The sequence below is a fragment of the Prosopis cineraria genome, unplaced genomic scaffold, assembly GCF_029017545.1.
Source record: "Prosopis cineraria cultivar Desert tree isolate PC_DT_omini unplaced genomic scaffold, ASM2901754v1 PC3, whole genome shotgun sequence".
In the NCBI taxonomy this organism is placed as follows: Eukaryota; Viridiplantae; Streptophyta; class Magnoliopsida; order Fabales; family Fabaceae; genus Prosopis; species Prosopis cineraria.
Genome location: NW_026555334.1, coordinates 4,123,282 through 4,138,525, shown reverse-complemented (window position 1 = coordinate 4,138,525; position 15,244 = coordinate 4,123,282). Strand labels below are relative to the sequence as shown.

Genomic DNA, 15,244 nt, shown 5'->3' with positions numbered 1-15,244 from the left:
GATTAAATTATAATGTTAATGTGTTGGCTAATTGGTCTGAACTCTATCTTCTTCATTAATCTTTTTAGTTCATTCATGTGCAGTACAAAATTCCGACCAAAGTTCTACAGTTCAACGATTAACAAATTCAACATGACACTTCATGCTATAAATTGTTGATGTTTTCGATGCTACTTGTGAATTTCTTATACCATAGCTGTTATTTCTTATACAAATAGTCACATGCAACAACCTCCAGTAAAGGATGTCAACCATCTAGATTGAGCATTCGAGCATGAGAGGCAATGGTGACAACTCCAAAAAAATGAAGACTAAAAAAAGACACGTAACATTTTAATATTAGTGAAACTGGAAAGCTTTAAATCTTTTTGGCAATAAATTTGCATTTCTAATGCAGCAACATTCACTCATGTAATGACATTCGATTCATTTTTCATTGATCCAAAATGTTATGCTGTATCATGCGAATGCTTTATCTTTACATCGGTTGCTTCTTCTGCGTGAATGAACAATCACACACCAAGGAACCCGAGTGTATGCAGTAGCATTAACAACATTATCATCTGTAAATTTAAAAGAGAATCAGTTTCATGGCCAATAAACCTAAATAGTGCTGGGGCCCAAACAATCAAAACATAATGTAATAAACTTACTTCAATTTCAACTTCATGGCTGGCGAGTTAGAGGCCTGTGAGGCTTTGGAGCTGAGAAGAAATAAAAATGAATCATAAATAGGAATCAAGAGGGAGGGAAAAACTACTAGTCCCCTGATCATGTCCAACCCATAATCAAAATTCTCCAGTGTCAACTATCAATTTCAAGCCTTTTAGCAGTATAAATTATTCTATCAAATAGCCTCAAACCACATGCAGTAACACTGGGATTATGCTTTTTGTTTTTTCCTTCCAAACACAAGATCAGGAAAGCAAAATTAACAGTCACGTGAATAAATAATAAAGTTTAGCAACAGTACTTATCCTACATGCTATGATATACTGATTCATTAACAGTTTCTACTAACGAAACTATTGAACCAAGTTAAACTTTTTTCTGATGAGCTTTGACTCAATAGTACTTTTAATCATCTCTGTAGTTGAAAGTTGAAACATTCAAGCTTGTATAGCAGCCGGAGTCATGTTTAAATAACAGTTAAAAATAGAAAAGAACAATCCAGCATGTTGGCTGCACTTTATCGCACCTGCCTTTGCTCTGCTGACACAACACACCTCTGCAACTTAGATGCATTTAAAAAATAAAAAAACCTGAATCGTCCAGATTTAATGCTTTAATTTTTATTTTATATTTATCAAAATAAAAAATTTATAAAATTTTTAATAAATTTAAGCACCTGTCTGAAAAATTCAGGTTTAATATAAATAGTCCATATTTATAAATTTTTTTGATAAATTTATTAAACAGTCTAGATGCTTCAGGTTTAATATGAATGATCCAAATTTATAAAAACAATTAATAAATTTAATCACCAAGCTGAACAATTTAGATTAAATATGAATGGCTTGATTAAAAGTAAAAATTTATAAAAATTATAAAAATTTTAATATTAAATTTACACTAACCAAAGTACACCTAAATAATCAGCTTATAAAAATCATAAAAAATTTTAACATTTAATTCGAACAATTTATATTAAAACTGTGCAACTTGGTGATCAGATTTATAAATTTTTTATTTTAATAAATATAAAATTAAAATTAAAATTAAAACATTAAATCTGGAATATCCAAATTTATTTGGACAGTCCAGATTTTTGTCATAATGCGGTGAAATTGCAGAGGTGCATTCTGTCAGCAGAGCAAAGCCAAGCCCCACTTTATCATACCACCAGTACATGCTTGTCAATGCATCAATGTGAAACAGCCCAAAGGCTAGCATGTGCTACGCTGCTACTCATTTTCCTTGTATATTTACTGGGAGTAAGATTAAGTACAAATAGAAGTTGCGACTTGTTCAAGGCCATCATCAAAATGGTATAAAATCAATTTGATAGGCACGGAGAATCGCCAGTTATTTTCGCCAATTCTCAAGGCAAGATGCACCCTTGATTTTTGCAATAGATGCTCTTGCTCTGCAAACTGGCTTTCACATTCACAACCAAACACCTTTCTTTTTTTGGTAAAAAAGAACATCACACGAAAATGAAGTGACAAGCAATAAAAAAAATTACAACTATCACCGCCTGACACTTGTCAAACAATACACAAACACATGCCAATGAATTAGAACAATAAAGCAAACCTGATGTCTTAAAAGATGCACCAAGCAAAACTTAGACATCTTACCACCTTTACAGACTTTCTATGAAGATTAAAAACATAGCAATATAGATGAGCAAGCAAATATGCATAGCTTATTCACTTTATTATGCCACCGGACCAGATATACTTGTCAATGCACCCCTGTATAACAGCTCATGGCTAAACTTTGCTACCCATTTTCCACGTGCATTTACTGGGAGTAAGATCAAGTACAAATAGCTGTTGCGACTTGTTCGAGGTCATTATCAAAACAGCATAAAATTAATTCATTAGGCACGGAGAATCTCTAGTGGAGTTAATTTTGGCAACCTTCAACGCAAGATACATCATTTATCTTTGCAATAGATGCTCTTGCTCTGCTAATTGGCTTTCACATTCACAACCAAAACTAGTTAAACACCACAAAAACACATACTAACGAACCAGAAGAACAATAAAGCAAACCTGATGCCTTGAGAATGCGCCTAGTAAACAAAACTCAGATAGCATACCATCCTTTGAAGACTATCAATGGGGATTAAAAATATAGCCATAAAGATGAGTAAGGAAAGATGTTGTAAAGCTTGTTCACTTCATTATGCCACCAACACAAGCTTGTCAAGGAATCACTGTGAAACGGCCCATGGCTAAACTGTGCAACCCATTTTCCTTACACATTCACCGAGTAAGACCAAGTACAAATAGATGTAGCAACTTGTTCAAGGCTGTCATCAAAACAATGCAAGAGCAATTTGATATGCACGGAGAATCGCTAGTTTAAGTTATTTTTGCAAACCTTCAAGGCAAGATACGCCATTTATTTTTGCAATAGATGATTCTGCTAATTGGCTTTTCATATTTGTGTTGAACACCATGTGTCTCAGCCCGAGAGTTTGGTGCCTCCTCTAGGGTTTCAGCTTATTCACTTTCCTTTTTATTGTATTTTAGTCCCTTTATTTTGCCATCAGTACATGGCTGTCAATGCATCACTATGAAACAGCCTGGGTTAACCTGTGCTACTCATTTTCCTTGTACAATTGAGAGTAAGATTAAGCACGGGTGGATGTTGCGACTTGTTCGAGGCCATCACCAAAACAGTATAAAATCGATTTCATAGGCATGGAGAATCGCTAGTTATTTTTGCCAACCTTCAAGGCAAGATGCCCCGTTTCTTTTTGCAATAGATACTCTGGCTCTGTTAATTGGCTTTCAAATTCACAACCAACACGCTAACGAACCAGAAGAACAATGAAGCAAACCTGATGTCTTAAGGATGCACCTAGCAAAAACCAAGACATCTTACCACCTTTACACGCTGTTTATGCGGACATATATATGACCACAGGAAGATGTTGTATAGTTTATTCACTTTACTATGACACCAGTATGTTTGTCAATGCATCACTTTGAAACAGCCAATGGTTAAATGGTGCTGCTCATTTTCCTTGTGCATTGACGGCAAGTAAGATCAGGTACAAATAGATGTTATGACTTGTTCGACACCATCATCATAAGAGAAAATAATTTATTCGATAGGCACAGAGAATCGCCAGTTCCAGCTGTTTTTGCCAACCTTCAGAGCAAAATGACCATTTAGTTTTGCAATAGATGCTCTTGCTTTGTTAATTGACTTTCACATTCACAACCAAAAACTTGTCAAACAACACACATAGACAAGAGCTAATGAACCATAAGAACAATAAAGGAAACCCCATGTCTTATGTGGTGCACTGACACTAACGCTCCCAAATGCTGTAAATTTTAGTGATTTACAACTACTTGCCATCTTAATGCCAAAATATGGGCCAAAAAAAAAAAAAGGAACTTACCATTTGGATTTCCTTGTTCATAAAATGTTCGCAGAAGAAGGACTGCTTCTGATGCCATTATGCCACCCGTACATTTGAAACCCTTTCCTGGTGTCACTTCACTATCAAATAAGAAGAAACATATGCACCATCAATATCAATATATATATAGTCCATTAGTAAAGAAGTAAAATGAAAATCATTTAAGGATTCCTTAATTAAGAAGAATATTTCCCTTTAAGGTAAACCATGAGAGGCATAGCCCTAGAGGTTCAAGACAAATAAAAGTTCTTCAATAGATAAACCCACCAATTACAAAAGAAATTAGGTACTTACTTTGAAGGTTTATAAATAATATATATTATATGAACTTGCAGAAGAATACAGAAAAGATCACCTTAAAAAAGCCCAACTGATATTCTCACTTATGTCCAAGCTATACAACTATACATCCATGCAGTGCAAGCAACTCTGATAGTCTGATGAACATTACTATGTCGCTGTCATAATCTCAAATCATGCAAATAAGATATTTCCACTTACTAAGCTCAAAATTCAGTCACTAGAAATAGAGGTCTTGAAAAAAATAAAAACATTTTAGAATTTAATTTTAAAAAATAACAGCTCTTCTAAAAATAATTATCAGTTTCCAGCTTTTTGGCAGTTAAGTACTCTAGATTTTTCTTTTGAAACTAAGTATAATCTTGTTAAAGCAGAAAGAGACAGATTGCAAAAGAATATGAGATATAAGTTCCGCTATATTAGAATTAGATTCCTAACGATCTTGGATCAACAAAACAATAAACAAAGATTCACAAACAACCAAAATGGCTTCCACTCTAGAAAACCTAGTATAATTGACATTTAATATAATAAGAGTTTAGAAGATGCTGCAGCTGCAGAGGCATACTTATTTATACTGTCGCCTGAATGTAATGCCAATATTGATCCACATCCTCCAAATTTATCATTTGCACATCCATAATATACCTCCCTTATACCTGAGGAAAAAATATGCCATTAAATGGATTAAAAATAGGGTCAAATGACTTAAACAATGTGCCTGTTATACATAGAATAATTGAAGTAGCATACCTAGAAATGATAAAGCTGAGGCACACATTATGCATGGTTCACATGTAACATATAGGCTACAGCTTGAGAATTTTGTAGCTACTTCAGACACTGAAATTCCATTTTTCTGCCACTGTTCCAGAAGAACATCTATAGCTTCCATTTCTGCATGCCTTGTGGCCTGTGAAGAAAGAATTAGTGAAATGGAAAAGATGAAATTGAAAACAAATGGAAAACAGGAAGTAATTACATGAATTAAAACATGCAACAATGGAAAATACATAGAGGTTGTTACTTCAAACCAGAAACAAAATTTCCCATTTTTCACCACACCTTTAATAAAATAAGAAAAGTTTGATTAGACTAAGTCAGGTCCTTTCCTTCCAAGAGGCAAAACAAAAAAATGGAACAAGAAACTGCCATTAAATGTGAGAACAATTAGCTTTGGAATAAAATGAATGCCGAAATTCTGTGAGATTACCCAACTACTCCTAAGCCTATAATAATGTGCAAGCTTAGCATTGATCATTAAAAAGATGCAAATTGAAACCTAGGACTAAAGTAGCTCCTTTTCAAGTCTTAAGGTTATAAACTATATACATTTTCAAGCAAAAGATCACATTTCTAATTTTAGAAATTGGATTTCCTTTTCAAAGTAGCATCCGCAAGTCCAGTCCAGTTGCTTCACCTTCCTGGAGCTGTAAATGTTTGAAACTTTCACTTGAAATTTAGCGATGACTGAAATTAAAGTTGTAGCACAAATATAACATGCTACTGCCTATTACTAGTAAACTGAAAAAGCCAAATCTAAGTTTCACAAGTTTAAGTTATTTCACTAGTGTAGGTTACAGCCAACAAGCACAAAGAATCTCTCCAAACAACAAATAGATGATTGAAGGAGCAGTCAAAACATGAAAGCAAGCACAAATGATGATAATATGAAATTAAAATAAGTCATTAATCAAATTACATTCCGCGTCTCAGTAGTTCGATTCCTCCCAAATGCTATAACCTTTCCATCCTCAACAATCACGCAGCTGGCAACATACATCATGGTTTAAATTAAATAAAAACTAATATATAAAATAATTGTTTTTCAATGAAAAAACCGACACAACCCGTTACATTGTATGATCAAGTAAAGAATAAACAAAGCCTTGTTCCAACAAAATGGAATCTCATTTACAAAATTAGACACCCATTTAAGGGCAAAATTTAGGAATAATATCATTCTGTGTTTGTTAGATTTCAACCATCCTTTGTACATTCAGAACCTTTGGGCCATACAAACAGAAATAAAATAAATCCTGCAAATAAATTGCTGAAGGACCAAAAACAGAGAAATGAAGAAGGCAGAAACAGGAGAAAAAAGGATTAGCAATATTTCATTCTTTAAAGGTGACTTGCTCTTTGGTTCATGTAGTTAGATTGGATGATAGTGAGAATAAACCACCAACAGGATACTTTCACGGCTAGCATACAACTAAGTACAGAGAAGATTTTAAAATTATTGACTGAAAATAATGGGTTCATCCTTGACCTTCAAATTCATTATGCAAATCTTGATGATATTCAAAATGATGAAGGGAGTTTAGATGTGAGAATGAACACAAATATGATTCCAGAATCAAGGGATATTGATAAAGTTTCAGAGGAAATGACTAAAGATAAGGAAGCAAAAGATATATTCATTGGCCATTAGATAAAGGACAAAAAGGTCACAAAGTAAATGAAATAATCTCATCGTATGTATTCATCTCAATTTTGTATTCGGTCACAAGCAAATAAATTTTAAAAGCTGAGTGGTGGAATATGTTTGATGCAGTTTCTTCTAGTTCCACGTCAAACAGCATTGCAAAGAAACCTTCCATATTAAATTGCAATGCAGCAAGATTTGAAAGAAAATGGAGCATGTTTGGAAAAATGCACATACAACTATTTTATTGTATCATGCAAGAGAATAACAGTGAAAGAATTTACCCAACAGGAACTTCAAGGACATCCAAAGCTATTTTTGCCTGCAACATAGAAACAAGCAAGAGCATAAGGAAATAGTTAAGTTTTAGAAGAGTAAAGGTATATTTAGCAAAAATCCCTTTATATTTTAATCTATAAGGTTCGCTAAGTGACTGCTAAGGCAACTTATAAGAACCCACACACATATTGGGTGCAACTCTCTTTTTACACCTACATTTTCAACTGCCCTACAACTAATGCCGTGTCTTAAGTGTCTAATGATCATCACTTAACTACAACTTCTTTTCCATTTACAATTACAATTTCAAACAAATTGTTCCCACCTTCTGTTACTACAGTTTGACCATTATATATATTCCACAAGTGCATTAATTGTGCTACCTATGCTTTGAAATTATATATTTGAACTTAAAGAAAGAATACACCAATAACTAACACTGTGACATAAACATAATTGGAACTGCACAAACAGGGGATCTAAAATCTATCCTTGTAAGTATGATAGAAAGATCATAGCAAATACCTGCTGTAAGGCAAGTTCCATAAATGCATTAGTATCTGTCAAGCATTCTTCTAGCGGAGAGGTCATCTTGATAAATTTGTAATAAATTAATCATAAACAAGCTTATAAACCATTCAAAATTTGATTGCCCCTGAACTGCAACCACGAAAATGAAAAAAGAAAAACAACAATTAAAATGGTCAAAACCATTTCATAATCTTCAATACAAATAAACTTACTTAAATATGCACAAGTTATCTCTAAAAGTGCAGCATGTCTCGAAAAGAAAAACGGAAAAAGGAATATATATATATATATATATCGCAGGGAACTGAAAACTTACCACAATAAAGTCCATATAGAAAACATAATCAATATTCTTGTCGCTAAAATGTTCATCCCAAATGTTTATAATATGAAGTGTAAATCCATTTCTTCTTCTTGATTGCAGAAGGCCAAATTCACACTTTTGAAACCAAACCCACGAAGAAGTGATATTATGGAATTCCGTTACACTGACCATGGCCACATTTGAGCAAAAAACCGAATGACAAGTTAGCCTAGGCAGCAATAAGATGGAGAAGCCTTAGCATAGTAGCATGAAGATTTGGAACGGCGAGAGCGAGTGCGGCTGGAAAGCGAGAGAAACGGATGAAAAAGGCTAAATAAGCTTTGGATTCTCGAGTGTGGAGGGTTAGAAGGCTTAATGATAGGGATTTAGCATTTTGGGTTTTTGGGTATGTTTGGGATGGATTTCAAAATAATAATAACTAGGATGCCTCTGGGTTCAATGCTTAAAAGCCAATTATAACTGTGGCTCGGTTCACTCCTTCTGTGGACAAAAAAAATAATAATAATAAAAATCAGCTCCACATATTTGGCATAGCATCTTCGGTGGGGGAGCTGTTTCCTCAATCGATTAGTAAAAACTCAATAATGGAGCTTCAACCAGCTTCTGGTGGGTCCCATTGGGTCAACCTTTGATCGGTTTATCTCCAAATTTGATTTTCAGGTTGACCCTCAAGCTAAGGTTTGTGATTTCATTCTCCCGTCGGGAAGCTGGAATAGAGAATTACTCCACAAATATTTTCAGCTGATGTCATTAACAGAATCACTACAGTTCCTCCATGCGTTAACCAACATGAGGATATATTTTGGTGGAGAGCAGAGCAGGGAGTGATGGGAGGCTTTCGGTTAGTGCTGCTTACAAATTCCGGGAACGGAGAGTGTCTACTACTTGGGATCCGCTATGGAAATACTTATGGAAGTGGTCATTACTGGAAAAGTTGAAATTCTTCTTTTAACAAGTCTTACATAAGAAAATTTTAGTAACCAATTGAGAGCTAAGAAAATATTCACGAATAATGATCATTGTTCCTTTGAGTGTGGGTGTGAAGAGGGTGTTATTCATTTTTTGAAAGACTGTTTGAAAGCAAAAAACTTGTGAAAGATTATGTCACGTACCACCAAAACAAGTGTGAATGGTAAGAAGAACAAGATAAACCTTGCTTCGTGAGCCTAATCAATTTATAATGTTTCTAATTACACTTAAAAAAAGACTTCATTAATATAAGGACAATTAATGTGTATAAAATTCAATAGTAACTCCTTCAAAAGTTGGATTATTATTATTTTTAAAATGAAAATGTTTAAGACAGTCAATCAACTTTAGGTGGAACAAGTTATAAGAGTTCTTCCCTCAATCTTTAAATAATTCAAATCAAAGAAATGGAAACCTTGCTTATAATTTTATAATAATTTATTTTTACAACAAAATCATAAAATAAATTTACCATGAATACAGCTTAAACCCAGCAATTACTACAACTATCAAACAAAGGATCCTCTTTCTAATGAAGATGAAGGAGGTGGTATGTTTCTATTATCTGAAATGCAAATAACTTAGTAAGTTCACAATAGTAAGGTTCATTATTAAAATATTTAAGATATAAACAAATAAATAAATACTGAATCTTGTTTAATTTCCTCAAGATGAGAGCCACACCTTGATAATTTGAAATCTTTAAAACACTTAAAGCACTTGTAAATCAATATGGTTACGCATTTGTAACATTGAAGATAAAAATTAGAACAAGATTTTTTTAAAAAATATTTTTAATTCAATAATAAGATTTTAATAAAAGCAATTTTCTCAAAAATTAGTTTTTTTAAAGGAATTGACATGGTGGAACAGTCCTCAACCCACTTTCCTAGAGGTCTTTTAGATCGGGTTCCAACACTTCTCAAGGAGCCTAAGCTGGCTTTCTCCAAAGTGATATTTGGATTATTCTTCACCCCACCAAAAAGATCTTTTAAAACTTTTCTAAACTTGAATCTCCAACCTCTACCACCTTAAGAAAGTTAAGGTTAAATCTGGTACTATTGAGTCAATTTCACTTTTTCCCCTTTTTTCCATCGTTATAATAATTGTATTTCTTTTATTTTGAATTGATTTATGCATTGCTTTATGTTGTATTGTATGAAAGGTCCTTACTTATCTCATGCTTTATTTTAATCATAACATATTTATGGAAGGTCTTTGAACCTTAATTAATCACTTATATTATACATATATGTTCATTCTTTTTATTTATTTATCTTATACTTTTATTTATTTTTTGCAAATTAATTTTATGATTTCAAGCAGCAAAAAATCAAAATAATGATGGTGATCAATTAATCATCTTCATGATTATATTAGATGCATTATTTAAATCTTCATGGAGAAAATTCATCATCTAATAGCAAGTAGCAAACATATAAATATCTCAAGTCTAAATATTCAAAATTTCAAATATTACACTATTTAAAATTAATACTTATATTCATAGTTCCACACACACACACACATTCAAAACATAATATCCATCTCTCAATGTCATAATATCCACTTAAACTATACCAATTGTCTATTATCCTAAAAAGAACTAATATATTTAATTATAACTTGTATTTAAACAAAAAAGAGACATTCATATGTTTAAAATTATCCATAAAAGTCATTCCATCTCAAGCATCAATCTATTATTATCTAAGGTATAACCCCTGCAATGAAGGAGGAAAACAAGTTGACACATGCATAAAAAAAATATTGGATTGGTTTACTAGGTTGGGTGATTGGGTGTTGGAATTAATTAAATAGATATTATATAAATAAATACTATTTTTTAATCAGGCTTGGTTCAAGTTCAGTTCAATTTTCAGATCTTAAAACTGAAACTAAATTGAATCAATTGGATTGTATGTCATAAAAATAAAAAAAAAACTTGATTAATGGTTGATTTTTGTCAGTTTATTTTAGTTTGGGTCAATTTGGGTTGGTTCTTTCAGGTTAGATTAGTTTTAAACACCCTTACTTCCGACAAAATAAAATGGGTTTCTCTTGCTTAGGGGATGGAACGTACAGATGTGGATGGATCTTTGAATATTTCAAACAATGCAGCATATGGAGAATTGGTCAAAAATGTTGAAGGCGAGTCGTGAGGAGGCTTTGTCAAGAACCTTGGTAACATTCCTATTCGTACTGCTATCAAGAAGGAAAGGATTTACTTAGATTCTGTTGGGGGTGATAAATCTCATTCATGGAGAGGCGCACCGATCACCCTTTTTATAAGGATATTTCCTCTGTGCAAGAGCTGGTTTTTGCGCGTAAGGATTATAAGATTTTCCATGCTCCTGGTGAGGTGATGTCATGCACTGACCATACGGCCAAATTGGCACATGATCAACCTAATTAACTAACTCAACTTTTTGATATTCTTGGAGTGTTGTACCCCTCATTTTATTAGACAAAAGTAGGGATAAGCTTATCCCACGGATGTTTTTTTATTTTTTATTTTTTTTGCTTGTTTGTACTCTTACTCCTCTAGCCACTTTCAACCAAAAAAGAACTAGGATAAAAATAAACTTCAAGATGTGTTGACAATTAGTGTATTCAAAAGCGAGTCAAACTAATTAATCAAATCAAGTCAATTAAAACTCAATTAGAAGTGAAATTAGATTCATTTTAGCTTTTTGTCATCCTAAATCAAGCAGTTCAGATTTAGTTCTTACTTCAATTCTGAGCATAAAAAACATGAATGACATGATCACTAGTCTTGATAAGCAGAAATTACATAAAAGACTAAAGGAACAATGAGGTTCAAAAGGAAATATTCACTATTCAACAACCTTAAAACAACATATATATCATGCTGAAGCCAATCATAGCCAAAATTAAAGCATTAACAATAGAGTTCATAAGGAGAAGAAAGAAACAGAGCAAAAGGTTCAAAGAGAAGAGAAGTAGAGTTAAAGGGAAGGCTGTTCACAAATTTCTTGACACCCTTTCTGTTGCTCTTCTTTAGCTTTTATTTGTCAATCCCATTCCCTAATTTCTACTACGAACTCAAGCCCATTTAGTAAGGCTTTGGGCTCATTCTTTCAATTGGGTCGATTCTTGACATAACCTCCCCCAATAAAATGGACCTCTTCCTCAAAGTTCAAGTTTGAAAGAAGAACTTGAAAAAAATTTAAAGATACACAAAAAGGCGGATCAAGACCATTTCAAGAGATTAGAATATGATAAACTGATGAAAAACAATTTAGTATCTAAAAGTAAATAGCTCTTTGTACAATGTCAAAAAATGATATATCACCCATTATAAACGTTAAACCAATAATATCCCTTGGAAAATCCTCAGGGTCCAAGGATGCATGCTTTAATAGAGTGCAAGGAAGCTTTAAAAGCCCAATAACTATACCGGAGATTGGACAAATGTGGTACCTAATGCAAAGTCCATATATGATTTAAAGAACTCCTTCGCACTATGATCCAAACAATACTTGGATGTTTTTCTTCCATATCACCGCCATTCCATGCAATTTCAACTTTGAAAGAAATAAGAATATACACCCACTCAAAATTAAGTAAAGTAGAGGATTTGTTGGCAAAATTCCTCAACACCGTCATGAATATTATATACTCCACCCTTGTACTTGGGTCGCACGTGTTCTTGCAATACACAATTGCTTTTGTTATAGTAATTTCCTTCAACAAAGTAATAGAACATGCAGCAAAAATTCCAAGAGCCTAAATGTGATAAGTAGAATGGAAAAATAGGAAATTTGGATGAACTCTATAGACATGCAAATCATGTGGCAATATAGTAGCAAATATGCCTATTAATGCAAGATTTGAAATGAGCTCAACTAATAAAACACATGGAATAAACTGATATGTAACTCTGATAGAAGCAACTGTCCTTTCATTCGCATTTTGAATTTCCCACAACATAGTAACAAGGTCTTGCCCACCATTTAAAAGTGATTGGGACGATAGATATGATGGGTTACTAAACTTTATGCCAACTCTATAATGCTTAAGCCTAACTGTCCTTGAGAAACTTCCACTTGAGCTTTAAGGGCACATGAGAAAATGTAATAAATGAGCAATCTACTTCTCACTATATTCATCAAATGAGAGCTGAGTACATATATACAGGAATAGGAGTAATAATCTCTCCGAAAAATAAGGGACCAGTATCGGTCAATAGCTAGAATAAAGGTAATATCTAATTAAAGACAGATCTTACCCAATCTCCTAGGATAACGAATATTAAAAGGAATATTTACATATAATTATCTAATAATTACATGGTCTGACCACACTCCCTCTCAAGTTAGTGCATAGATGTCAGTCATGTCCAACTTGCATATACAACTATCAAATACTGGTCTATGTAGGCCTTTGGTCAGTACATCTGCAGCTTGTAGCTTTTTAGGGAGGTATATAAGACATACTACACCGTCTTCTACCTTTTCCCTTATGAAATGCCTGTCTATCTCCACGTGCTTGGATCTTTCATGCTGAACTGGATTCAAGGCCATTCTTATTGTAGCCTTGTTGTCACAATAAAGTTTCACTGGTGGATCAACCTTGACATGTATGTCCTCCATTACGCATCTTATCCATAACCCTTCTGAGATGCCTTGGGAGAGAGATCTTAGTTCTGACTCAGCACTACTTTTAGAAATTACCCTCTGCTTCTGGCTTTTCCAGGTAACAAGATTTCCCCACACAAATGAGCAATAACCTGAAGTTGATCTTTTATCCCTATAGGTTTCTCCCCAGTCTCCATCCAAGTAAACTTCTATTAATCTTTGCTCTTACTTTTTGAAAAATAAACCTTTTTTGGGTGTACCCTTTAGATACCTTAGAATTCTGTATGTAAAATCCATATGGCTCTTTCTCATATCACACATATAATAGCTAGCAATACTTACAGCAAAAGCTATATCAAGTCTAATGTGAGAAAGATAGATCAATTTTCCCACCAACCTTTGATATCTCTCCTTGTCTGCAGGCTCATCTTCTTCATTCTCTTCTAACTCTTTCTCAAGTTCCTCATCTGATTCTTCACTTTCTTTTTCCTCTTTGGGCTTCTTTTTTACCTTCTTCACTACAATTAGCGTATCTACAGGTCTGCACCCCAACATACCCATTTCCATTAGTAGATTGAGGATATATTTCCTCTGAGACACATAGAGCCCCTGTTTCGACCTTGCAACTTCCATTCTTAAAAAATATTTTAAGTTGCCAAGATCCTTTACTTCAAACTCTCTACTCAAAGCATTTTTCACTCTCCTAATCTCTTCTTCATAATCTCCTCTTACTATTTTCCATTCTCACAAACATGGTGTGATCTGAGAGACCCTGCTTGTACCCTTCAGCTTTCAATACTTTTAAAAATCTATCAAACCATGCATGTGGGGATTGTTTTGAGCCATAGAGTGATCTTTTTAGTTTACATACTTGATTTGTCCTGTGCTAAAACTTGGAGGTAAACTCATATAAACTTTTTCTTTAAGATCTCCGTTCAAAAAAGCATTTTTTATGTCTAGTTGATGTAGTGGCCATTCAAGATTTACTGCCACAGAAAACAAAATTTTGATTGTATTTAAATTAGCTACAAGAGTAAATGTCTCCTTATAGTCTAAGCCATATGTTTGTGTAAAACCTCATGCCACCAGTCTTGCTTTTAGTCTATCTAAAGCACCTGTGGAATCATATTTTTGGAGTAAAAACCCATATATACCCTACTACTCTTTTTCCTTTGGGCAACTCCACTATATCTCATGTTTCATTCTTTTCTAAAGCTTTCATCTCCTTTATAATAGTAGCTCTTCATTCTGGTATGCTCAAAGCTTCATATACATCACAGGGAATCTTCATTGTATCAAGATTAGCCACAAATGCATGAAATTGGGGAGATAGAGCATGATAACTTACAAAACTTTTGATAGGGTGCTGAGTACATGATGTTGGTTGCCTTTTAAGAGCAATAGGTAGATCTAGATCATGTATCTACTTCTCTTCAGCTATACCTTTCACTTCTGGTTCATTATTTTCCATAATCTCACCTTCAGGGACCTCTATCAGTTTTGAATTTAGTAGTGCTATTGGCATGACAGCCTCTACATCTCGCCTCTTTTTCCTTGAGTAAGTTATGAGTTCTTTTTTTGGTGCTGTACCTGCATTACTATTATTCTTCAAAGGACTTTTCATTTCAGTTTCTGGCCTAGAAGTTCGAGTTTCAAGTGCAAGTATGTTTGAATCAAGAGGTTCAGAACAGTTTTGAGGCTGTTCT

The 15,244-nt window shown here is 33.6% G+C and overlaps 1 protein-coding gene and 5 non-coding genes across 10 annotated transcripts; all 6 read right to left on the bottom strand.

Annotated features, from left to right (window-relative positions):
- Nucleotides 1-118: 118 nt before the first annotated feature.
- On the bottom strand, nucleotides 119-8,510 carry LOC129305955 (tRNA-specific adenosine deaminase TAD2). Of its 5 annotated transcripts, none has more exons than XR_008592078.1 (9): nucleotides 7,960-8,504; nucleotides 7,638-7,772; nucleotides 7,118-7,155; nucleotides 6,108-6,174; nucleotides 5,159-5,318; nucleotides 4,974-5,064; nucleotides 4,085-4,185; nucleotides 654-3,828; nucleotides 119-563 (listed from the first exon to the last, which is right to left on the bottom strand). XR_008592078.1 is itself a non-coding variant. In XM_054946195.1 (9 exons), the coding sequence occupies exons 2-8, from the start codon at nucleotides 7,701-7,703 to the stop codon at nucleotides 667-669; spliced, it is 561 nt and encodes a 186-aa protein (XP_054802170.1). In that variant the 5' UTR covers nucleotides 7,704-7,772; nucleotides 7,960-8,493; the 3' UTR covers nucleotides 119-563; nucleotides 654-666. The 5 variants fall into 5 exon arrangements, 2 of the variants coding, with proteins under 2 accessions (XP_054802170.1, XP_054802171.1); XR_008592079.1 differs by having other exon boundaries at nucleotides 8,137-8,504; XM_054946195.1 differs by having other exon boundaries at nucleotides 654-704; nucleotides 7,960-8,493.
- Nucleotides 1,954-2,087, bottom strand: LOC129307501 (small nucleolar RNA snoR86). Its single transcript, XR_008592395.1, has one exon. It is a non-coding gene; the product is annotated as a small nucleolar RNA snoR86 (small nucleolar RNA).
- Nucleotides 2,495-2,633, bottom strand: LOC129307504 (small nucleolar RNA snoR86). Its single transcript, XR_008592398.1, has one exon. It is a non-coding gene; the product is annotated as a small nucleolar RNA snoR86 (small nucleolar RNA).
- On the bottom strand, nucleotides 2,960-3,099 carry LOC129307503 (small nucleolar RNA snoR86). The gene has a single exon (XR_008592397.1). It is a non-coding gene; the product is annotated as a small nucleolar RNA snoR86 (small nucleolar RNA).
- Nucleotides 3,318-3,451, bottom strand: LOC129307500 (small nucleolar RNA snoR86). The gene has a single exon (XR_008592394.1). It is a non-coding gene; the product is annotated as a small nucleolar RNA snoR86 (small nucleolar RNA).
- LOC129307505 (small nucleolar RNA snoR86) lies at nucleotides 3,737-3,875 on the bottom strand. Its single transcript, XR_008592399.1, has one exon. It is a non-coding gene; the product is annotated as a small nucleolar RNA snoR86 (small nucleolar RNA).
- Nucleotides 8,511-15,244: the final 6,734 nt, after the last annotated feature.

Coding starts and splice junctions, on each gene's coding strand:
- LOC129305955 (XM_054946195.1), bottom strand. CDS start 7,703: ATGACCTCTCCGCTAGAAGAATGCTTGACAGATACTAATGCATTTATG. Junction 5,065..5,158: donor CTCAGCTTTATCATTTCTAG/GTATGCTACTTC, acceptor TTTTTTCCTCAG/GTATAAGGGAGGTATATTAT. Junction 705..4,084: donor TGAACAAGGAAATCCAAATG/GTAAGTTCCTTT, acceptor ATTTCTTCTCAG/CTCCAAAGCCTCACAGGCCT.